Consider the following 25612-nt stretch of genomic DNA (forward strand, 5'->3'; position numbering starts at 1 on the left):
CCATATTTGAATTAAGCAACGTCAAATCTACAAGAATCACCCTGAGTTTTAACAGAGAGAGCAAAAAGTAATATACCTTGCGTGGTTGACAATATTATGTATCATTGTGTCATAAATTTCTAGGTTTACCATCCATAGATCTTTAGATACCATCAATCTAAAGATAATTACAATACATTCCATTCCCTGTTTTTGTCCAATTGCAAGGTGGTAAAGACTCTCTAAAACGATACTTAGAGCAACACACACAAATACATATAGAAGTCAGTTCCAAGTTCAGGTTACGGTCCAATTCCAGGTTATAAATAACTGTCAGAACATTTCAAACTCCACAGCATCATAAATTAAGATGGCTACAGCCCACCATGCCAAAATTACAAATCAATAATGAGGAATAAGGAAATCCGAGACCAAGGAGTTCTTCAAGGATCTAAATCTACATGTAGATCAAACAATTTGAATATATTAATCAGCATATCATCGTCGCTTTTCAAAACATAAGTGTAATTAAGGCAGTGATCGAGAATCCATTTCATCGAGGCAAGAGCTTTATAGGTCAGATTTCGATAAGTGTCCAGAAAATCGAACTGGACAATGTCACCAAATGCTCGCTTTTCTTCGTCAATCGATTTTTGAACATGAGAATCATTCGTCAGGCCCATTACAAACACTGTGGCAAAGTCGAATCTGTCCATCATTTCTGGATGGCTCCAAGTGGACCGAATAATTCTTCTGTGGACAAAGTGATCGGTGGCAGAATGGATGTACGTTACTACAGATGGTGGAATGTTTTTACGTCGGCAAGTTTCGGAAACATTAAAGTGAGTTACGTTGCGACATCTTGATACATGCGTGAAGATGATCACTGAAGTGACATATTGTATAATATTATTATCCCAGTTTAAAACAGAAAGGACGATAATAATCACGAGAAAGAGCAGAATCATCCTTCGGAAACTACGACCAATATGTCTTTCGTTCTTTAATTCTTAAAATAAAATAAAATAATGATAATTAATTTCGTGGTGTGTATTGATTAAAACATGCATTTGAATAGAATATACAAGTATGTAATTATTTAATTTAAGTTAGAAGGCAAGAAAAAACAACTTTAAACAAATTAAAAATGCCTGTGATGAAAAAAATATTAAAGATTTACACTTACAAATATAAAAATATATAATCTTCAACAAAATATAAGTTGATTATAAACTAATATTCAAATAAACTAATATTGCGTTGAGTAAGCTAATATTGCGTTTTCGCGATCTTCTGAGATTTTTGTGGTAAGCCATTGTGGATAGCATTTGGTAGAATCACTGTCCTTCGCACATCAGGTAGAAAAGCCCTGAGTTGGAGTCCCGTCGATGACGTGAGTATATTTTAAGGGCCTATTTCTCAGATTGGCTAAATTAGTCTCAGGCGATGACAGCATGGATTTACTCCAGAAGAATCGGGTTTTTCATCCAGCGAAACAGAAAATCGACCATAGAACGCACGCAATTTACAGACAATATTCATGGAGCAATATGGCCTAAGTTGCTGATCACGAAAGCATATAACAACAACAATATCAAAGTGGTCTGCATTTTTCTTTAAGTCGACATTTAAAGTGACCAATCCGTGATTCTGTGGCATGCCTTGTTGATATTGGACTGTTCTTAATAGTTTCTGCAACATTCGAAATGGGAATTCTCATTTAGTCTTGAGGGGTAATACTTATAGGTCATCACCGGTAGCACACTGAGTGCAATCACAGTCCAACAGAAGTTGGGTCCCATTAGGGGCCCTGCTGCCAAATGACCAGAGGAACAACGGTACACGAGGCTACATATATACAAAATCCATACACCTTTTAACCTCTGGCATTGACAGTGTTCTGTTTTACACCCACAATGTGTACTACGCGGAGATGGGGTAAACCCCTGGTGCTGTTTGACACTTAACACACTCTGCACTCTGTCCAACAGTGATAAAGTCCATCGAGTGACAACTATATGGTAACACCAGCTCGAAAAGACCTAAGTTCAAATCCCTCAATCACACGAGGAATGTTTATGGACTTTTCACAAAGTGGCTGTGTTATCCAGTTTCTGGCGAGGGCTGAATGGTTTTGGCTCCCGAAAAGAAGACTGTTCCGTCCAGAAAACATCAAATAAACAACAGAACAGACGCGATTTACAGATGAAATTCAGGGGGAGGCGTGATAGCCTTAGTTGCTTTGGTGCATAACACACCCTCACCCACACACAGAGTTAGTATAATTGCATGCAAGTGATCAGCTCATGTTGTTTGTTGATTCCTTGACGGACTGGAACAGCAGAAAACGATTAGGCCGGCAGTCAAAATCGCTTAAAAGGTGACCTCGTGTGCTTCCAGGGCGCGTTTTGCCGAATTTAAAACTCCCTTGTACGACTAATCTTTAAGGAATAGTGGTCAAATTGTCAGTGGAATCGTGTGGGAAGAACAAACTTGAGAAATAAAGACGGTACCCAAACGATTCTTATCCAGCCCGAAAAACAGAAAGAAAGAAAACATACCTTCCAGACTGTGAATCAGTCGTAAACACCTCAATTGCAATTACACTGGTCGGCCATCAAATTCCTCCCTCAAATAATTTGGACAGATTCTTGTAGTAAACGTGTTCAAAATTCTTATATGTGCTTAAAAAGTTCTAATGGCCCTCAATTTTTCAAATATTGTAGATTTAGGGTCCAAAACCGAGACCTGTAGTTGGTTTAATCATCTTTTCTATCCATTTTATCTATTCATTTTTTTCTAATCAGTCGGGAGATTTCTATACCATTCCAGAAGGTTCCGGAATGTTCTAGAATATTGAAATTCGCGGAAGAAAGATTGGGATTTTTCTGGAATGTTCTATAAGTTTCGACAGAGTTCTCTAGAGATTTCTCTCAGGGTATATATTAGAGTGGGTTCCGCACCAAGCAAACATTTTCATATTTCAAAAAGGGTATGCGTTTCAGAGAGCGAGTGGTGAACAAAGGAAACAAGAGTTTTGGTGAATTAGTGTTTGTATAAAAATGTTATATGAAATATGTAAATTGTGAATTGTGTTAAGTTAAAAAAAAAATCTACAATTTCTTCATTTTGTTCTTAGATGCGTGTACCTCAGCCGTACATGAAATATGTACGGTTGAGGTACTCCAAACACTCCAAAGCTTTCCTCTATCTCATGTTGAAGGACGTGAACAGGCTAGCTTAGAGGTAGTCATACATCGATGCCTTTTGCTGTTCTGGTTATATGGCAAGAACATCGAGACCACATAAACGATTGTTTATTTTGCATGACTCTGGTTTTTCTAGGAAATTCAAGCATAAAGTAGAGTATCCCTTCTGCTCTAAGGTCAGTTCCTAACAATAATACAATGCCAGTGCCAGAGTCTGACTCTGATTCAGGATCGGAAAAGGAGTTTCCAGAAATTGCAAAACCCAGACCGAGTATAGATCCAGCATTTTTAGCTCGTTATGCTGCAAAGCCGCATCTGATCACTCAAGAAGAATTAAACGATTTGATCAGAGATTTGGACCGCTCCAAAACCAAGGTTCAATTACTAAAATCACAGCTTCAGCAGTAGAGCCATCTTGAAGAAGGGGCCAGGATGTCTTTTTATAGGAAGATGCAACCTAACATAACGACCTATTTTCCTCCCTGATGATGCTTTTGTTTACTACGTCCAGGAATTAATGAAAAACTTTACATCTGGAGTACGTCTCCGAGCAGTGTAAACTTTTCATTGATCAGTTTGAAAACAGTTTTACTCCATTATGGAAATAAGTATCCATCTTTACCATTGGCCTATACAATTCACATGAAGGAAACGTGCGAGAACTTACAGGTTCTTTTGCAAAAAATATGTTATCAAGAATACAAATGGAATATCGGTGCCGACTTATAAGGTGATACCTTTGCTGACTTGATTGCAAAGTGGATACACTACACTAAATACTGCTGCTTTTGGCCAGAGCATTCAGAAACTACCCTAGGCCAGAAAAATGTAGCACATTCTCCTTTGGTAGATAAGTCAAATCTATTTATCCCCATTGCACATCAAGCGGACTCGTGGACAGCACTGTTGTAAAGATCGATGTCTTTCCCACACTGTGTGGAAAAGACCTGAGTTCGAGTCACGTAGATGAAGTGAGGAATTTATATGGGTCTCTTTCACATCGTGGCTAAGTTAGCTGGTCTCAGGCAACACTAACATGATTTTTTTCTACCGGAAACGTAGGTTTTTCCTCCAGCAAATAGAAAATCATCCACAGAACACACGCCATTTAGACAATATACACGGAGAAATATGACCCCATGTGCCAGCGTTTCTGTGGCCAAAAGATCTGCGACTTCCTAGAGTGATTTTCCTGGAGCAATTTTTCTAGAGCGACTGAGTTTTTCTTTGTTTAACTTCGTTTTATAAGTGCTTTTGTTAATTAGTTCTACTTTTTAAAAATATAAAAAGAGATCCAGGAAAAGGTAAGTACCTTTTTCTTTACTCTTTATTAGTTTACTAAATACTATCTCCTACGTTTGGACACAAGGAGCACTGCACTTTCCACTCCGTGTGGGTCCGCTAACCTGGGTGGAAAAGCTTATCCCCCAGGACGAAAAGGAGCTGACATGGATAAAGAAACTATCCAGCATTAAAGTCTTCGAGCTCAAAAACCAAAGATGGTACAATTCTGATCAAGTTAATGCGCAGAGTAAGCGCTTAAACAAAGACAATGACCAACCAGAGTGTCCAACGTTTCTTATTATCCATTCGTCAACTAGTCAACCAGTGAGCGAATTCTTTCGGTTTATGATACAGAATCCTAGAAAATGCTTGCGGATCACCTAAAACTGTAAAAAGGTTACATTCAGGGGATTTACTAGTTGAAGCGACACAATCTAAACATTACGAACTGTTGTTAAAGCTTACAACTTTTGGAGGACTTCCTGTTAAAATCTCTCCCCACACAACCCTAAAGGTGTTATCTCTGAATGCGATCTATTAAATGTAACAGAAAAGTAGCTTGTGCAAGAAATGAAAGATCAAAAGGTTGTACAAGTTGGTAGAAACCTGACTCGTAGCGATGGCAATCTCATCCCAAACCGTAGTATAATACTCACTTTCAATACACCAAACTTAACAAATAGTGTTAAAGCCGGTTATCTAAATTATCATATCCGCCCCTATATTCCAAATCCAATTCGCTGTTAAAAATTCCAAAACATCAGACACTCTCAGACAACATGTCTAGGAAACAACGTATACCCAAAATGTGAATCCCAAGATCACATTCAAACAGATTGTAATGCAACATTTCCAGTTTGCCTAAATTGCAAGGGGGATCATCCTGCATATTCCAAAAATTGCAAATTATGAAATCTGGGGAAAAAAATACAAAAGTTTAAATTTCAACATAAAGTGAATTATCAGGAAGCGAGACGACAAACAGTGAAAGACACTCCAGCACGTATATATTCAAATACTACTAAGAATTATCGTTGGGTTGCTATTCAAACCATTGTTTCAATTCCGCCTGACAAATCACTTGCTGAGGGGCTACAGCTCTGCTTTCAGCTCCTCAGCCAGCCTTAAAGCAAAACAATAGAGACCAGACTTGTAATACCCCAATTTCCATCCCTTCTACTAATCGCATGAAGTCCCGAAGTGAGACCAGGATGGCAAAAGAAGAATCCGCTAACAAGAGCCAAATTAATACAGCAGAAATGGATGTAAATGACAAAACTCAACAAGAACGTATATTAGAAATTTATGTCGAAGACGATATGGACACTGGACGTCCTACCTTTCCTAAAAAACATCGCCATTAGCCTACTGCCTCTAAAAGCTATCGGATCATCCTCTCACTAAAACCAAACAATGCAGAGCTTTTTGCAATGGAATTGTTCAGGACGGCGTACTAATACAGATGAACTTTAAGAGCTAATCCAGATTTCAATCCAGCAGGAATTTGTTTACAGGAAACATATAACTCCTCAAAAGACTCCCTCAATGAAGAAATATACTTTGTACAGACGTGACAGGAATGCAGCCACTGCAGCCCGTGGAGGTGTAGCGGTCTTAGCGTCCGTTATTAATCCGTCTAGGCAAATCCCCTTAAAAACTAATTTAGAAGTTGTTGCTGTTAGAATAGAAATTGGAATAATTTTATACCTTATTTCTATTTATCTTCCACCGAACCAAACTTATGTAATTAGAGACTTTGATGAGCTCCTTGCCCAGATACCAACTCCGATGTATTTGATTGGTGATTTTAATGGACCCTACCCATTATGGGAAGTGTTCATATGGATAAAAGAGGACAGCTAATATAAACATTACTGGACGCACACACAATCTATCTCTGCTGAACACCGGTGCACATACTCATGTGAATTTTCCTACTGAAAATACATCTGACATAGATCTATCTATCGTTTTCCCCGCTATGAACCCAAATATACATTGGGCAGTATTGCACAATCCCCACAACAGCGATCATCTTCCAATTACTTATAAATTCCAAACTACCTCCCCCTATCCGGAAACTCGGCAAAGTTGGAAATTTACAAATGCAAACTGTTTAAAATTTTCCTTAAGTGCAGTTTCAGATAAAAACTTCATTGATATTAAGTCAGTAGATGAAGCCACTGACTAAAGAGATACCAGCAGCAGCTGATAAAGCTATTCCTCAGTCGTCGACTCATGCACGCAGGCACAAAACCTACTGGTGGAATAATGAATATAATAGGATAAAAAAAGAAAAGAGTAAAGGTTGGAATATTTTCTGCAAGCGTTCCACTACTATTAACCTTATAAATTACAAGAAACTTAATGCACGACAAATAAGAAGAAAAGCCAAAAAAGATTCATGGATACAATTCGCTTTCCTTGTCACAAAGAACACCGATGCTAGATTAATCTGGAGGAAAATCCAACATCTGAATGGCAAATATCCATTGTCATCCTCGTGTATTGATATTTAATGGTCAGGAACTATCTTTCCCCAAAGACATAGCAAACGCCTTTGCGGAAGCATTTGCAAAAATATCAGCAGCGAATTCATATGATGCTCTATTCTGACGAATTAAAGAGGCAGCAGAAAGGCAGAATTTAAATTTCAACACGGGCCTCCCTCTTCCATATAATCAGCCTTTTACAATATCTGAGTTAAAAGAATCTCTTAAGGGAGCACCCAATAGTGCAGGTGGCCCTGATGGTATATTTGCAAACTCTACTAATATTTTTAACAGAATTTTTCAAGAACATGTTTATCCTTTCTCTTGGAGACATTCATTTGTATTAGTCATCCCTAAACCAGGAAAAATCTTCTCTAATCCAGATAATCATCGTCCAATTTTCTTTAACTAGTTTTTTGGGGAAATTACTCAAGAAAATGGTTCTCAAACGCCTCACCTAGTTTCTAGAGTCACATAATATCTTACATAAAAACCACTATGGCTTTCGGCTAAATAGATCTGCATTAGATGTGATGACCAAAGCAGAATCAAACATCAGAAATGCTTTTTTCAGAAACGACCTAGTTATGATAAGTCTGGATTTAGGAAAGGCCTTTGATACAACATGGCGTTTCGGTACTTTACGAGATCTTCACACTTTTGGATTACGAGGCAGGCTTCCTTTGGTTATTCAGAGCCCTCTGCTAAGCAAAACCTTTCAGGTTCGTTATCTAAATGTTCTTTCTACAATCCATATACAGGAGGAGGGGTCCCTCAAGGATCTAGTTTGAGTCCTACTCTATTTTTAGTAAGAATAAACAATATTACCCATTATATTCCAAGCACAGTAGAATTATATCACAATGCAGATGACCTCATGATCCCGTGTCAAGGAAAAAATATGAATTCTATTGAGAGAAGAGACAGCTTCAGATCTCAATTAACAAAATTGAGTTGTGGATGTCTTGCAATGGCTACCGCTTATCAGTACCATAATCCAAAAGTATTCATTTTTGTAAAAACGTAAGATCCACCCTGAACCTGAATTACAAATTAAAAATCTCACAATACCTCTGTCCAATGGTATCAGCTTTCTTGGCCTAATCCTGAGAACCATTTGCTTGAAAAAATTAAATACTCTCAGTGTACTATCTTCATCCACGTGGGGTTCTGAACGATACATTCTACTTCGGCTATATCGGGTTTTAAACTGATCTCGCTTGGATTACGGAGCTCTAATCTATGAAAGCAATAGATCTCACAATCAGGAAACTCAATGCTGCACACCTAGATAAACATTCTCTGTGATCTCATATATATACCAATGGTTCAAAAACAAGTACAGGGTAGTCGCAGCGGCATATTCTCTATCTTTTGTAGTTCTGCGTCTTTTCCGAAGGAATGCAGTGTCTATACTGCCCAACTGTTTGCGATAAGGATAGCTCTAGGTCACGTAACTGATCTGTCCGATAAGCAAACAATGATTTATTCAGACTCTTTGAGTGCAATAACTGCAGTAAAAAATTCATCAAACCCAATCCATCCCGTCTTGAAGCAAATCAGATCATAGATAAAGGCTGCTAACCAATCACTCACTTTCTGTTGGATTCTGTTAGTCATGTAGATGTCAGATGAACTAATGAGACATATGGCAGAGAAGAAAAATGCATGGGATACATACAAATTAACACGTGACACAGAAGCCTATGATAGATACAAGTTCATCTGTAACCAAGTTACAAAGGAGGCTAGGCAGGCGAAGGCAGATTACGAGAAATCTTTGGCAAGGGATGCAAAGAAAAACAGCAAAGAGTTTTTTACTTATGTAAACTCTAGCAGGAAGGGAATGAATCAGATTGGTCCACTTGATATCGATGGGTCAACTGTTGATGATCCTGCTCTGGTAGCTAACAAAGTGAATGAATATTTTGCATTGACATTCACACATGAGGAGTTATTCAGCGAGGGGAATGCCAGAGGTGTATTCGATTCTGGCAGTAAGCTAGAGAATCTTATAACTGAGAGTAAAGTGGAGGAGAAATTGCTGAAAATAAATACAAGGCACCTGGGGTGGATGGGATCTATCCAGTTATATTAAAGGAGGCAGCAAAGGAAGTAAGCAAACCCTTAGCAATAATTATGAGAGCTTCCTTGGACTCAGGGGAGGTACCCACAGACTGGAGATGTGCAAATGTCACCCCAATTCACAAAGGAGGATCAAAGGCTGACACAAGTAATTATAAACCTGTTAGTTTAACTTGTGTTCCTGGAAATTTAATGGAGGCACTGGTTAAAAAAGCACTGCAGGATCATCTAGACAAGACTTCAGTTATAGCTTAGACACAGCATGGTTTTGTTAAGGGGAAGTCTTGCCTGACCAATTTGATTGGATACTATGATGCAGTCACAAAAGAACTGGATACAGGGAATAACTATGATATTATATACTTGAATCTTAGAAAGGCTTTTGATACTGTTGCACATGGAAGACTGCTGCACAAATTGGAGCAGTGTGGCATTGGAGGCAAATTGCTGCTATGGATAAAGGGGTGGTTGAGGGGGGAAGACAGAGAGTGGTAATCAATGGGCACTGCTCATCGTGGACTAATGTTATTAGTGTAGTCCTTCAGGGTTCAGTGTTGGGTCCATTATTGTTTTCTGTATTTATAAATGATATTGATGATGGTATATCAAGCTTAATGTCCAAGTTTGCAGACGATACGAAGGTTGTCAGGGTTCTCAAGGACACTACTGACACTAAGCTACTGCAACAGGATCTGGAAAGGTTGAGCAGATGGGCTGATAGGTGGCAAATGAAGTTTAACATTGACAAATGTAAAGTACTACACATGGGAAACAGCAACCCCAGAGCAACGTATCAACTCTGTGGTACTACACTGACAGTGGTAGAGAATGAAAGGGACCTGGGGGTGGTTGTGCAGGCAGATATGAAGTTTTCTGAGCGGTGCAGACGGGCTGCAAGAGTAGCTCATGGAGTATTGTCAATGATATACAGGAATTTTTCCAGCAGGGATAAGGAGGTGATTATTCCATTGTATAAGGCAATGGTCAGGCCACACCTAGAGTACTGTATACAGGTCTGGAGGCCTCATTTCAAGAAGGATGTAGAGATGCTGGAACGAGTACAGAGAAGGGCAACAAGATTAGTGAATGGAACAAAGGGTTGCTCTTACGAAGAAAGGCTTAAGTTTTGCAAATTACAGTGTCTGGAGACTAGGCACCAGCGAGGTGATCTGATAGAGGTGTACAAAGCCTTGAAAGGTTTGAGCATGCTCAATGCTGATGGGATTCTTCTTCTTGCTCAGAATAATCACCTGAGAGGGCATAAATTCAAATTGAGAAAAGACAGATGTAGGATAGGCGTGAGGAAATTTGCCTTTAGCCAGCGGGTGGTTGGTTGGTGGAATAGACTTCCATCCCTTGTCGTGGAAGTTGATAGCCTAAATACGTTTAAGGCTTAGCTGGACAGGTATTTCGAACGAACAGAGGGGTGAAGTGGAAGTGATTATTTTTTATTTATTTATTATTATTATTTTTTTTTTATTTTTTTTTTTGGCTGATGCTGCATAAGCTTGCTTTCTTGCATCAAATGCCTCTACTAATGCTAATGCTAATGTAGGCATCAAAGGAAATGAGTATGCAGATCAAGCCACTAAACATCCATTAATTTTATCGAAACATAATTTTCACATCTGCAAGAACATTTAACATTACCTAATCTGATTAGAGACGATGGAAATCTAGACGAGGTCTTTGTTTTCTTGAAACAAATAGGATTATTTAACAGATTTTAGCTGGTAATTGCACTATGGAATAGAATCGGGCACAATATGGCCTGCCTTAGCAGCCCTTGTACCATTAAATAACAAACAACCAACGGAGAAATATGGTCTTAGTCGCTGATGCACCTAAAACCCAACAACAACAACAACAACAGCACATCAAGCTAGGTTTCATAAAAATATTTCTCAAAGCGATGGACAAAAAAGTCGAAGGATTTTCCTCTTTGAGGCAACCGTTTCATCTAATCAGTGAGGGCAAGGTAAAAGAGGGGATTTTGTGAGTCCTCCAAGTAAACTGCTATAAATCACAAAATTACAGAGAAATTATGGATGGGCTAATTTTAGCTTACAGAGAGTTCAAGTTTATGTGATGGATTCCAAATATGTTGGCAGCCTAACTGTTGAAATCTCGCACGGGAGACACCAATGGACAATTATATAAAAGACAAAAAACGTAAAATAAATGTTTTGTTATCAGATAAACATTTTTTCAAACAGAATAGGGTTAATAAACCCATTGTTCAATATTTAGTACCAATGGAATATTTTCTAATAAAATATAGAAAATCTTTTTTTCTAGAAACTTGGCTTTAATCCCTTCTCCCTTAAAATATGTGGATGTTACAGCAATATGGTTGCCATATTTCAATTCAGCAACGTCGAATCTACAAGAATCTCCCTGAATTTTAACAGAGAGAGCAAAAAGTAATATACAGTACATTGCGTGGTTGACAATATTATGTATCGTTGTGTCGTAAATGTACAGGTTTACATCTTGAGAAAACGCGTCCATACAATCGACGTCTTCGGTTTCCTTTTGAAACCACCTGGAATTTCATGATAGTGTCAGCGTTGTGGTGATTTCACGGCCAGTTCTGTGCTAAGCGGCTACTTGAGGTGTAAGCTTTTCTCAGAGGAGTACCTCGTTCCTACAGGCTTCCTACACCATCAATCTGAAGATAATTACAATACACTCCATTCTCTGTTTTTGTCCAATTGCAGGGTGGTAAAGACCCTCTAACACACAAATACATATAGAAGTCAGTTCAAAGTTCAGGTTACGGTCCAAGTCCAGGTTATAAATAACTGTCAGAACATTTCAAACTCCACAGCATCAAAAATTAAGATTGCTACAGCAAACCATACCAAAATTACAAATCGAATATTGATGTATAAGGAAATCCAACACCAAGGAGTTCTTCAATTATCTACATTCCAAAGCCTGTAGGAACGAGGTACTCCTCTGAGAAAAGCTTACACCTCAAGTAGCCGCTTAGGACAGAGCTGCCCGTGAAATCACCACAACGCTGACACTATCATGAAATTCCATGGGGTTTCAAGGGGAAACCGAATACGTCGATTGTATGGACGCGTTTTCTCATTTAGAAAACTTACTCCTACTGGAAAAGATAAGGATTTTAAGGTGAATCCAGCACATGAACTCACGATTCCAACGAGCGAAGTTCACAGAATTCTAGTTGAGAACTTGCTTTGGGATTTTTCTACGTTGACAACTTTTTGTTGTATTCAAAATCTCTGCTTGAACTGTTAAGCCAATATTATAAAATCATGTAACTATCGCGTACTGTGCAAATGCATCTAACTACATTCAGTTTCTCCATTCAGGAACCAACCCACTCTTATTTTTGATATATTTTTTTAACAACAGAACTGTACGGACATTGACAACCACATCTATTACAAGGCGCTGTTACCACTACATTCACTCATGGTCTTCTGATCACATATTAACCTTAAATACATGGAATTCTCAATTTTAAATATCACGGGAGTTTGTGGTCAAGATTTAGTGACGCAATTTCCTCCCATAACAGCAATATGTTAGATAAGCCCATACCATCATTCATGTGAGAAAACAAATGCTCTCCATCGATAATCTTTTTCTTTGTTTCATCACTAATTCTTCCACCAGTGTGGTATCTATTTCCAATCGACTTTATGCCAACTTTCGCTGCACGAGCTAAAAAACCTGTGACATAAACATCCTCCAGCCGAAATAAGGGTACTGAGAATGAAGCATTGTACAGGGATTCAATGACTTCTGGCGTCATTACATAACCCATTCCAGAGCAGAAAGATGGATATTCGTTGCCCTGATATTCATCTCTACTTATGTACCACTTGGAATTTTTGTTTCGTACTACTCCAGGTCTTTTAAGTTCATAACATAATAGATTTTTTCCAAGTTTCTCAGAGCCAAACAAACTGCTCAGTAGGCCACACAAATTGAAAATATCAATCAGAATATCGTCATCGGTTTTCAGAACAAAAGTATAATTAGAACAGTGATGATGGATCCATTTCATCGATGCAAGAGCTTTATAGGCCAGAGTCAGGTAAGTGTCCAGAAAATCGAACTGGACAATGTCACCAAATGCTCGCTTTTCTTGGTCAATCGATTTCTGAACATGAGAATCTTTCGGTAGTCCCATTAGAAATACTGTGACAAAGTTAAATTTGTCCATCAGTTCAGGGTGGCTCCAAGTGGTCCGAATTATTCTTCTGTGAACAAAGTGATCGGTGGCAGAATGAACGTAAATTACTATAAATGGTCGAATGCTGTTACGTCGGCAGGTTTCGGAAGCATTAAAGTGGGTTACGTTGACAGATCGGGATACATTCTTGAAGTTCATCACTGAAGTGCCATATAGAATAATAATATTATCCCAGTTCAAGACAGAAAGGAGAACAATAATCATGAGACAGAGCAGAATCATCCTTTGGAAATTACGACCCATGTCTTTCTTTCTTCAATTCTGAAATTAAAATAAAATAATGATAATTAATTTCGTGGTGTGTATTGATTAAAACATGCATTTGAGTGTAATATACAAGTATGTAATTTTTTAATTTAAGCTAGAAGGCAAGAATAAACCGCTTTAAGCAAATTAAAAACGCCTCTGATGAAAACATTATTAAATATTTATACATACAAATATAAACAAAATATAAGTTGAGTATAAACTAATATTCAGCTAAACTAATATTGCGTTTTCATGATCTTTTGAGATTTTAGTGGCAAGCCATCGAGAATAACATTTGGTAGAATCGCTGTGCTTCGCACACCATGTGGAACAGACCTCAGTTCGAGTCCCGTCGATGACGTGAGTAGAATTTATGGGTTTTTTTTCAGATTGGCTAAATTAGTCTCAGGCGATGACAGCATGGATTTACTTCAGAAAAACGGGTTTTTCATCCAGCGAAACAGAAAATCGACCTCGGAACGCACGCAATGTACAGACAATATACACGGAGCAATATGGCTAAGTTGCTGATGATCACGAAACCGTACAACAAGAACAATAACAAAGTGATCTACTTTTTTCTTTAAGTCAGTATTTAAAGTGACCCATCCGCGATTCTGTGGCATGCCTTGTCGCAATGGAGTGGTGTTCTTAATAGTTTTTGCAGCTTTCAAAATGCGAATTCTCATTTCGTCTTGAGGGGGTAATACGTATAGGTGGTCACCGGTAGCACACTGAATGCAATCACTGTCCAACAAAATTTGGATCCCATTAGGGGCCCAGCTACTAAATGACCAGAGTAACAACGGTTCACATATACAAATACACTACACATATACAAATTCCACACCCATTAAACCTCTGGCATTGACAGTGTTCTGTTTTACATCCACAATGTGTACAACGCGGAGATCGGAGAAACCCCTGGTGCCGTTTGACATTTAACACACTCTGTCCAACAGTGATAAAATCCATCGAGTGAGAACTATGTGGTAACACCAGCTCGAATAGACCTGAGTTCAAATTCCTCAATGAACCAAGGTATTTTTATGGACTTTTCACAAAGTGGCTGTGTTATCCGGGTTCTGGCGAGGGCTGATTTGTCTTTGGCTCCAGAAAAGAAGGGCTTTTCGGCCAGCAAACATCAAATCGACGACAGAACATAGGCAATTTACAGATGAAATTCATGGAGAGGCGTAATAGCCTTAGTTTCTTTGGTGCTTAACATACCCTCAACCACTACATAGTTAGTACAATTGCGGGCAAGTGATCAGCTCATATTGTTTGTTGATTCCTGGACAGGTTGGAATACAAGGAAACGATTAGGCGGGCAGCCAAAATCGCTTAAAAGGTGATCCCATCTGCTTCCAGGGCTCTTTTTGTCGAATTTAACACTCACTTGTACGACTAACCTTTAAGAAATAGTGGTCAAATTGTCAGTAGAATCGTGTGGGAAGAACAAACTTGAGAAATAAAGACGGTACCCAAACGATTATTGTCCAGCCCGAGGAACAGAAAGGAAGAAAACATACTGCCCAGACTGTGAATCAGTCGTAAACACGTCAATGGCAGTTATACTGGTCGACCATCAATTTACTCCCTGAAATAATTTGGACAGATTCTCGTAGTAAACGTGTTCAAAAATTCTTATGTGTGATTAAAAATTCTAATAGCCCTCAATTTTTCAAATATTGTAGATTTAGGACCGAAAACCGAGAACTGTAGTTGGTTTAATCATCTTTTCCATCTATTTTATCTATTGATTTTTTTCTAGATCAGTCGGGAGATTTCTATAGCATTCCAGAAGGTTCTGGAACGTTTTAGAATATTGCAATTCGCGGAAGAAAGATTGGGATTTTTCTGGAATGTTCTATAAGTTTCGACAGAGTTCTCTAGAAATTTCTCTAAGGGTATATAGGGTGATTCACTACCAGTGCGACAAACTTGCAGGAGGTGTAGGGGGCACAAAGACGAATCGGAATCACATAGCATTGCAGGGTCCGAAATGCCTTCGTCATGCTGTAGAGGACGTTGAACGGGAGGTCGCGAGAACAGCGATCCCGCTGGAAGTCAGCATTTGCGAACTGTTTCTGTTGAAGAAACCAAGTAGCAAAAGTCCTGCGGAGTGGATAATCCGCATGCTCCAATGATTGGACGCTTTGCAGATATTATGAACTCATTTGGTTTGTTGACAGTATCCTCCATACAGTGGATTGGGAAATACCCAATCGTTGGCCTATCGCTCGAGTACTCCTACTCGGATTGCCTTCTGCAAGACGTAGGACATTCTCCGCATTGTCTGGCGTCCTCGTCGTTCGCTCTCGATTCATAGTACCTCTCGTGAAACAACCAGTCTCACGTAACCTTCTGTGCACACGTGCGAAAATCGTATGATGAGGAGCACGCCTGTGCGGGAAACGTACCTGGTACAAGCGCAGAGCGGCGCGCCCGTTACAGTCCGCAGCTCCATACGCGAGGTGCATTTCGGCCAGTTCAACGTTTGAATACTCGTCCATCCTACTGCCTCGGGAACCGGTTCGCAAATGCTGACTTCCAGCGGGATCGCTGTTCACGCGACCTCCCTTTCAACGTCCTCTACCGCATGACGAAGGCATTTCGGACCCTGCAATGATATGTTATTCCGATTCGTCTTTGTGCCCCCTACACCTCCTGCAAGTTTGTCGCACTGGTAGTGAATCACCCTGTATATAAGAGTGGGTTCCCCACCAAGCAAGCAGCCGACCGGGCTAGCCGAGTGGGTAAAGTACCTGCCCGGCAACCTAAAGGTCGCGGGTTCGATTCCCGCCTCGGGCTTGGATCAAAGATCAAAGTACTGCAAAAACCTTGGGAGGTGCAATATGGCCACAGAAGCCGATTCGTCAACAACTACCAAATCAAACAAAAAAAAAAAAAAAATCAAATCACCAAGCAAGCATTTTCATATTTCAAAAAGGGTAGTATGCGTTTCAGAGAGCGAGTGGTGAACAAAGGGAACAAGTGTTTTAGTGAATTACTGTTTGTATAAAAGTGTTGTATGAAATATGTAAATTGTGAATTGTGTTAAGTTAAAAAAAAAAATCTACAATTTCTTAATTTTGTTCTTAGATGCGTGTTCCTCAACCGTACATGAACTATGTACGGTTGAGGTACTCCAAACACTCCAAAATTTTCCTCTCAATCATGTTCAATGGCGTGAACAGGCTAGCTTAGAGGTAGTCATAAATCGATGCCTTTTGCTGTTCTGGTTATATGGCGGGAACCTCAAGACCACATAAACGATTGTTTATTTTGCATAACCAACACTTCTGGTTTGTCTAGGAAATTCAAGCACAAAGTAGAGTATCCCTTCTGCTCTAAGGTCAGTTCTTCATAATAATACAATGCCAGTGCCAGAGTCACTATAAACCTGTGGACTTGACTCTGATTCAGGATCGGAAAAGGATTCTCCAGAAATTGCAGAACCTAGACCGAGTACATTTCGAGCTTGTGCAACTCGTTATTTTGCAAACCGGCATCTCATCACTCAGGAAGAATTGAACGATTTGATCAGAAATGTTGACCGCTACAAAAGCAAGGCTGAATTACTAAAATCACAGCTTCAGCAGTAGAATTATCTCGAAGAAGGTGCCAGGATGTCTTTTTATAGGAAGATGCAATCTGACATAACGACCTATTACTCCATAATGATGCTTTGGTTTAATGTAACAATGTCTAGAAATTAATGAAACTCTTTACTTCTGGAGTGCGTCTCCGAGCATTGGAAACTTTTCGTTGATCATCCAAGGTCAGTTTCAAAACAGTTTTACTCCATTATTGAAATAAGTATCCATCTTTACCATTGGCCCATACAATTCGCGTGAAGGACGTGCGAGACCTTACAGTTTGTTTTGCAAAAAATATGTTATCAAGAATACAAATGGAATATTGGTGCCGACTTATAAGGTGATACCTTTGCTGAGTTGGTTGCAAAGTGGATAGCCTACACTAAATACTGCTGCTTTTTTTGCCAGACCGTTCAGAAACTACCCTAGGCCAGAAAAATGTAGCACATCCTCCTTCGGTGGATAAGTCAAAAATCTATTTATCCCCATTGCACATCGAGCGGCCTCGTGGGCAGCACAGTTGTTAGGATCGATGTCCTCCCCACACTGGGTGGAAAAGACATGAGTTCGAGTCACGTAGATGACGTGAGGAATTTATATGGGTCTCTTTCACAACGTGGCTGAGTTAGCTGGTCTCAGGCGAGACTACCATGGTTTTTTCTCCTCCAGCAAACAAGAAATCGTCCACAGAACAAACGCAATTTAGAATTACTCATTATTAGTTTTCTAACTACTAACTCCTACGCTTGGCCACAAGCGGCACTGCTCCTGCCACCCCGTGTGGGACCGCTAACCTGGTGGAAAAGCTAATCCCCCAGAACGGAAAGGAGCAGACATGGTTAAAGAAAACTATCCAGCATTAAAGTCTTCGAGCTCAAATACCAAAGATGGTACAATTCTGATCACGTTAATGTGTACAGTAAGCTCTTAAAAAAGACAATGACCAACCAGAGTGTCCAACTTTTCTTATTATCCATTCCTTAACTATTTAACCAGTCAGTAAACTCTTTCGTTTATGATACAGAATCCTGGAAAATGCTTGCGGATCACCTAAAACGGTCAAATGGTTACAGACAGGGGATTTACTAGTTGAAGCGACACAATCTAAACATTCCGAACTGTTGTTAAAGCTTACAAATTTTGGAGGAATTCCTGTTAAAATCTCTCCCCACACAACCCTAAAGGTGTTACCTCTGAATGGGATCTATTGAATGTAACAGAAAAGGAGCTTGTGCAAGAAATGAAAGATCAAAAGGTTGTACAAGCTAGTAGAAATCTGACTCGTAGGGATGGCAATCTTATTCCAACCCGTAGTATAATACTCACTTTCAATACACCAAACTGAACAATTAGTGTTAAAGCCAGTTATCTAAATTGTCATATCCGCCCCTAAATTCCAAATCCAATTCACTGTTAAAAATGACAAAACACCAGACACTCTCCGACAACGTCCAGGAAACAATGTATACCCAAAATGTGAATCCTAAGATCACGTTCAAACAGATTGCAATGCAACATCTCCAGTTTGCGCAAATTGCAAGGGGGATCATTCTGCATATTACAAAAATTGCGAATTATGGGAGCTTCGGAAAAAAGTACAGAAGTTTAAAATTGAACATAAAGTGATTTATCAGGAAGCAAGACGACAAATAGCAAAAGACACTCCAGCACGTATATATTCAAATACTACTAAGAATTATCGTTGGGTTGCTATTCAAACCAACCATTGTTTCAATTCAGCCTGACAAATCGCTTGCTGAGTGGACTAAAGCTCTGCTTTCAGCTCCTCAGCCCGCTTTAAAGCAAAACAATAGAGACCAGACGTGTAATACCCCAATTTCCATCCCTTCTACTAATCGCATGAAGTCCCGAAGTGAGACCAGGATGGCAAAAGAAGAATCCGCTAACAAGAGCCAAATTAATACAGCAGAAATGGATGTAAATGACAAAACTCAACAAGAACGTATATTAGAAATTTATGTCGAAGACGATATGGACACTGGACGTCCTTCTTTTCCTAAAAAACATCGCCATTAGCCTACTGCCTCTAAAAGCTATCGGATCATCCTCCCACTAAAACTAAACAATGCAGAGCTTTTTACAATGGAATTATTCAGGACGGTGTACTAATACAGATGAACCTTAAGAGCTAATCCAAGATTTCAATCCAGCAGGAATTTGTTTACAGGAAACATTTAACTCCGCAAGAGACTCCCTCAATAAATAAATATACTTTTACAGACGTGACAGGAATACAGCTACTGCAGCCCGTGGAGGTGTAGCGGTCTTAGCGTCCGTTATTAATCCGTCTAGGGAAAGCCCCTTAAAAATTAATTTAGAAGTTGTTGCTGTTAGAATAGAACTTGGAATAATTTTATATTTTGTTTCTATTTATCTTCCACCGAACCAAACTTATGTAATTAGAGACTTTGATGAGCTCCTTGCCCAGGTGCCATCTCCTATATGTTTGATGGATGACTTTAATGGACACTACCCACTATGGGGAAGTCTTCGTATGGATAAAAGAGGACCACTAATAGAAGCATTACTGGACGCACACACAATCTAACTCTACTAAACACCGGTGCACATACTCATGTGCATTTTCCCACAGGAAATACTTCTGCCATAGATCTATCTTTTTCCCCCTTTGAACCCAAGTATTCATTGGGCAGTGTTGCGCAATCCCCACAACAGCGATCATCTTCCAATTACTTATAAATTCCAAACTACCTCCCCCTATGCGGAAACTCGCCAAAGTTGGAAATTTGCAAAAGCAAATGGTTACAATTTTCCTTAAGCGCAGTTTTAAATAAAAACTTCATTTAAAATAAGTCAGTAGATGAAGCCACTGACTAAAGAGATACTAGCAGCAGCTGATAAAGCTATTCCTCAGTCGTCGACTCATGCACGCAGGCACAAAAACTACTGGTGGAATAATGAATATAATAGGACAGAAAACAAAAGAGTAAAGGTTGAAATATTTTCTGCAAGCATCTCACTACTATTAACCTTATAAATTACAAGAAACTTAATGCACGACAAATAAGAAGAAAAGCCAAAAAAGATTCATGGATACAATTCACTTTCCTTGTCACAAAGAACACCGATGCTAGATTAATCTGGAGGAAAATCCAACATCTGAATGGCAAATATCCATTGTCATCCTCCTGTATTGATCTGTAATGGTCAGGAACTATCTTTCCCCAAAGATATAGCAAACGCCTTTGAGGAAGCTTTTGCAAAAATATCAGCAGCGAATTCATATGATGCTCCATTCTGACGAATTAAAGAGGCAGCAGAAAGGCAGAAGTTAAATTTCAACACTGGCCTCCCTCTTCCATATAACCAGCCTTTTACAATATCTGAGTTAAAAGAATCTCTTAATAGAGCAACGAATAGTGCAGCTGGCCCTGATGGTATATTTGCAAACTCTACTAATATTTTTAACAGAATTTTTCAAGAACATGTTTATCCTTTCTCTTGGAGACATTCATTTGTATTAGTCATCCCTAAACCAGGAAAAGACCTCTCTAATCCAGTTAGTAATCGTCCAATTTCTTTAACTAGTTGTTTGGGGAAAATACTCGAGAAAATGGTTCTTAAACGCCTCACCTGGTTTCTAGAGTCACATAATATCTTACATAAAAACCACTATGGCTTTCGGCTAAATAGATCTGCATTAGATGTGATGACCAAAGCAGAATCAAACATCAGAAATGCTTTTTTCAGAAACGACCTAGTTATGATAAGTCTGGATTTAGGAAAGGCCTTTGATACAACATGGCGTTTCGGTACTTTACGAGATCTTCACACTTTTGGATTACGAGGCAGGCTTCCTTTGGTTATTCAGAGCCCTCTGCTAAGCAAAACCTTTCAGGTTCGTTATCTAAATGTTCTTTCTACAATCCATATACAGGAGGAGGGGTCCATCAGGGATCTATTTTGAGTCCTACTCTATTTTTAGTAAGAATAAACAATATTATCCATTATATTCCAAGCACAGTAGAATTATATCACAATGCCGATGACCTCATGATCTTATGCCAAGGAAAAAATATGAATTCTATTGAGAGAAGAGACAGCTTCAGATCTCAATTAACAAAATTGAGTTGTGGATGTCTTGCAATGGCTACCGCTTATCAATACCATAATCCAAAAGTATTCATTTCTGTGAAAACGTAAGATCCACCCTGAACCTGAATTACAAATTAAAAATCTCACAATACCTCTGTCCAATGGTATCAGCTTTCTTGGCCTAATCCTGAGAACCATTTGCTTGAAAAAATTAAATACTCTCAGTGTACTCTCTTCATCCACGTGGGGTGCTGAACGATACATTCTACTTCGACCATATCGGGTTTTAAACTGATCTCGCGAGGATTAAGGAGCTCTAATCTATGACAGCAATAGATCTCACCTTCAGGAAACACCTTGCTGCACACGTCGATAAACATTCTCTGTGGTTTCATATATATACGAATGGTTCAAAACCAAGTACAGGGTAGGCGCAGCGGCATATTCTCTATCTTTTCTAGTTCTGCGTCTCTTCCGAAGGAATGCAGTGTCTAATCTACCCAACTATTTGCGATAAAGATAGCTCTAGGTCACGTAACTGATCTGTCCTATAAGCAAACTATGATTTATTCTGACTCTTTGAGTGCAATAACTGCAGTAAAAAATTCATCAAACCCAATCCGTCCCGTCTTGAAGCAAATCAGATCACAGATAAAGGCTGCTAACCAATCAGTCACTTTCTGTTGGATTCTGTTGGTCATGTAGGCATCAAAGGAAATGAATATGCAGATCAAGCCGCTAAACATCCATTAATTTTATCGAAACACAATTTTCACATCTGCAGGAACATTTGACATCACCTCATCTGGTTGGAGACGATGCAAATCTAGACGAGGTCTTTGTTTTCTTGAAACAAATAGGATTATTTTTATTTAACAGATTTTAGCTGGTAATTTCACTACGGAATAGAATAAGCCTCTTAAAACCCAACAAAAAGAACAACAGCACACCAAGCTAGGTTTGATAAAAATATTCGACAAAGCGATGAACAAAAAACTCGAAAGATTTTCCTGTTTGAGGCAAAAGATTTCATCTATCCAGTGAGGGCAAGGTAAAAGAGGAAGTTTTTGTGAGTCCTCCAAGCAAACTGCTATAAATCACAAAATTACAGGGAAATTTTGGATGGACTAATTTTAGCTTACAGAGAGTTCACGTTTATTTGATGGAGTCCAAATATGTGGGCAGCTTAACTGTTGAAATTTCACACGGGAGACACCAATGGACAATTATATAAAAGGCAAAAAAAAACGCAAAATAAATGTTTTGTTATCAGATAAACATTTTTGCATATTTTTAGAATACAGTTAATGGAACCATTGTTCAATATTTAGTACAAATGTAATATTTTCTAAAGATATACAAAATCGTTTTTTCTAGAAACTTACTTTACTCCTTCTCCCTTAAAATTGGTGGATGTTACAGCAATATGGTTGCCATATTTGAATTCATCAACGTCGATTCTACAAGAATCACCTTCAATTTTAACAGAGAGAGCAAAAAGTAATATACCTTGCGTGGTTGATAATATTATGTATCGTTAGGTCATAACTTTCCAGGTTTACCGTCTATAGATCTTTAGATACAATCAATCTAAAGATAATTACAATACACTCCATTCTCTGTTTTTGTCCAATTGCAAAGGTGGTAAAGACCCTCTAACACACAAATACATATAGAAGTCAGTTCAAAGTTCATGTTACGGTCCAAGTCCAGGTTATAAATAATTGTCAGAACATTTCAAACTCCACAGCATCATAAATTATGATGGCTACAGCAAACCATACGAAAATTACAAATCAAATTGTATAAGGAAATCCGACACCAAGGAGTTCTTCAAGTATCTACATTCCAAAGCCTGTAGGAACGAGGTACTCCTCTGAGAAAAGCTTACACCTCAACTAGCCGCTTAGGACAGAGCTGCCCGTGAAATCACCACAATGCTGAACTATCATGAAATTCCATGGGGTTTCAAGAGGAAACCGAATACGTCGATTGTATGGACGCGTTTTCTCATTTCGAAAACTTACTCCTACTGGAAAAGATAAGGCTTTTAAGGTGAATCCAGCACATGAACTCACGATTCCAACGAGCGAAGTTCTCAGAATTCTAGTTGAGAACTTGCTTTTGGGATTTTTGTACGTTGACAACTTTTTGTTGTATTCAAAATCTCTGCTTGAACTGTTAAGCCAATATTATAAAATCATGTAACTATCGCGTACTGTGCAAATGCATCTAACTACATTCAGTTTCTCCATTCAGGAACCAACCCACTCTTATTATTGATATTTTTAACAACAGAACTGTACGAACATTGACAACCACGTATATTACAAGGCGCTGTTACCACTATATTCACTCATGGTCTTCTGATCAGATATTAACCCTAAATACGGGGATTTCTCAATTTTAAATATCACGGGAGTGTGTGGTCAAGATTTAGTGAAGCAATTTCCTCCAATAACAACATTATATGTTAGATAAGCCCATACCATCATTCATGTGAGAAAACAAATGCTCTCCATTCATAATCTTTTTCTTTGTTTCATCACTAATTGTTCCACCAGTGTGGTATCTATTTCCAATCGACTTTATGCCAATTTTCGCTGCACGTGCTAAACCCGGTGACATAAACATCCTCCAGCCGAAAAAAGGGTACTGAGAATGAAGCATTGTATAGGGATTCAATGACTTCTGGCGTCATTACATAACTCATTCCAGAGCAGAAAGATGGATATTCGTTGCCTTGATATTCATCTCTACTTATGTACCACTTGGAATTTTTGTTTCGGTCAACTCCAGATTTTTTAAGTTCATAACATAATAGATTTTTCCCAAGATTCTCAGAGCCAAACAAACTGCTCAGTAGGCCATACAAATTGAAAATATCAATCAGAATATCGTCATCGGTTTTCAGAACAAAAGTATAATTAGAACAGTGATGATGGATCCATTTCATCGATGCAAGCGCTTTATAGGCCAGAGTCAGGTAAGTGTCCAGAAAATCGATCTGGAGAATGTCACCAAATGCTCGCTTTTCTTGGTCAATCGATTTCTGAACATGAGAATCTTTCGGTTGTCCCATTAGAAATACTATGACAAAGTTAAATTTGTCCATTAGTTCAGGATGGCTCCAAGTGGTCCGAATTATTCTTCTGTGAACAAAGTGATCGGTGGCAGAATAAACGTAAACTACTATAGATTGGCCGAATGCTGTTACGTCGGCAGGGTTCGGAAACATTAAAGTTGGTTACATTGACAGATTGGAATACATTCTTGAATGTTGATCACTGAAGTGTCATATTGAATATATTATTATTGCAGTTTAAGATAGAAAGGATGACAATAATCACGAGACAGAGAAAAATCATCCTTCGTTTATTATATCCCATGTCTTACTTTCTTCAATTCTGAAATTAAAATGAAATAGTGATAATTAGTTTGGTGAGTGTGTATTGATTGATTAAAACATGTATTTGTGCAAGCCCTCCTGGATAACAGCACATTTGGTAGAATTCCAGTCCTTACCACACTGGGTGGAAAAGACCTGAGTTCGAATGGATGTAATGAACGTTGGACAGTGATTACAACCATTTACAAAATGCTGGTTGAGAGAAAGCCATCAAAAGAGCAAACGGTTTCAGCACAAAATATTAAACGACACAATAAAAGCTCGGGTTATTAATGGTAGAGCAGTGTAGTAAATAAAGTAAAGTTCAGCCATTATCAATCCACTGCAGGATGGAAGCCTCCTCAACAATTCATGCTGAGAGAAAAATGGACCATAATCTGCCACGCTGGTCTAGTGCGGGTTGGCAGATCGACCGTATTCAGCAGTGAGGGGCTTGAACCCCGGTCTACTCAAAGAGCGTGTGTTACTGCACTCCCGCTCCTGCCCACTCGGCTAAGGAGCAGTGTAGTACTATAGTTCAAATTAAAAATTTAACGAGGCATAATTTTAGACACTTCATTTGTCGGTCTGATGGATCAATATTGTACTGCTGGCCTCTTTTCCCTTCCCCTTTATTTCTGGCCTCTCTGGAATGTTAGGTTTTACTTGCGAAGCTCCAGTACCATTAAAATAATCACCCGAAATTTTCTGAGCTGGATACAGCCTAAAATATTTGCATTAAAATAATAAAAAAAGTAAATTATATCGCCCTCACCTGTTTAATATTGCAGTCTTGAGTCAAGTTTTTTAATTTTGTGGATTCGTTTGCTTTTTCCACTCCAATTCTAAACACAACACTACGGAACATATTTCGCAGCGCTTCTAACGTCATTTAATTATAAACGAATTTGTAAAAGATGTTGAAATTAAATGTAAATGTAGATCTGCGTCATAATCTATTCATGAATAATTCATTAATCTCATTTTACATTCGAAAAATTGCGATTTCAGTC

The 25612-nt window shown here is 38.7% G+C and overlaps 1 protein-coding gene across 1 annotated transcript; it reads right to left on the reverse strand.

Moving 5' to 3' along the window:
* Positions 1 to 422: 422 nt before the first annotated feature.
* LOC150088757 (uncharacterized) lies at positions 423 to 13421 on the reverse strand. Its single transcript, XM_090370313.1, has 2 exons — positions 12626 to 13421; positions 423 to 988 (listed from the first exon to the last, which is right to left on the reverse strand). The coding sequence occupies exons 1-2, from the start codon at positions 13419 to 13421 to the stop codon at positions 423 to 425; spliced, it is 1362 nt and encodes a 453-aa protein (XP_090226439.1).
* Between the last annotated feature and the right edge of the window lie 12191 nt (positions 13422 to 25612).

This window comes from Mastigoproctus giganteus, chromosome 3 (genome assembly GCF_048544385.1).
Source record: "Mastigoproctus giganteus isolate SK-2022 chromosome 3, ASM4854438v1, whole genome shotgun sequence".
NCBI lineage: Eukaryota > Metazoa > Arthropoda > Arachnida > Uropygi > Thelyphonidae > Mastigoproctus > Mastigoproctus giganteus.

What these genes read in the sequence shown, in the direction of transcription:
- LOC150088757 (XM_090370313.1), bottom strand. Translation starts at nt 13,421, where the DNA reads ATGAACTTCAAGAATGTATCCCGATCTGTCAACGTAACCCACTTTAAT. An exon ending in GTTTTCTCACATGAATGATG is followed by an intron (nt 989 to 12,625) that starts GTATGGGCTTAT and finishes TTTTATTTTAAG; the next exon opens with AATTAAAGAACGAAAGACAT.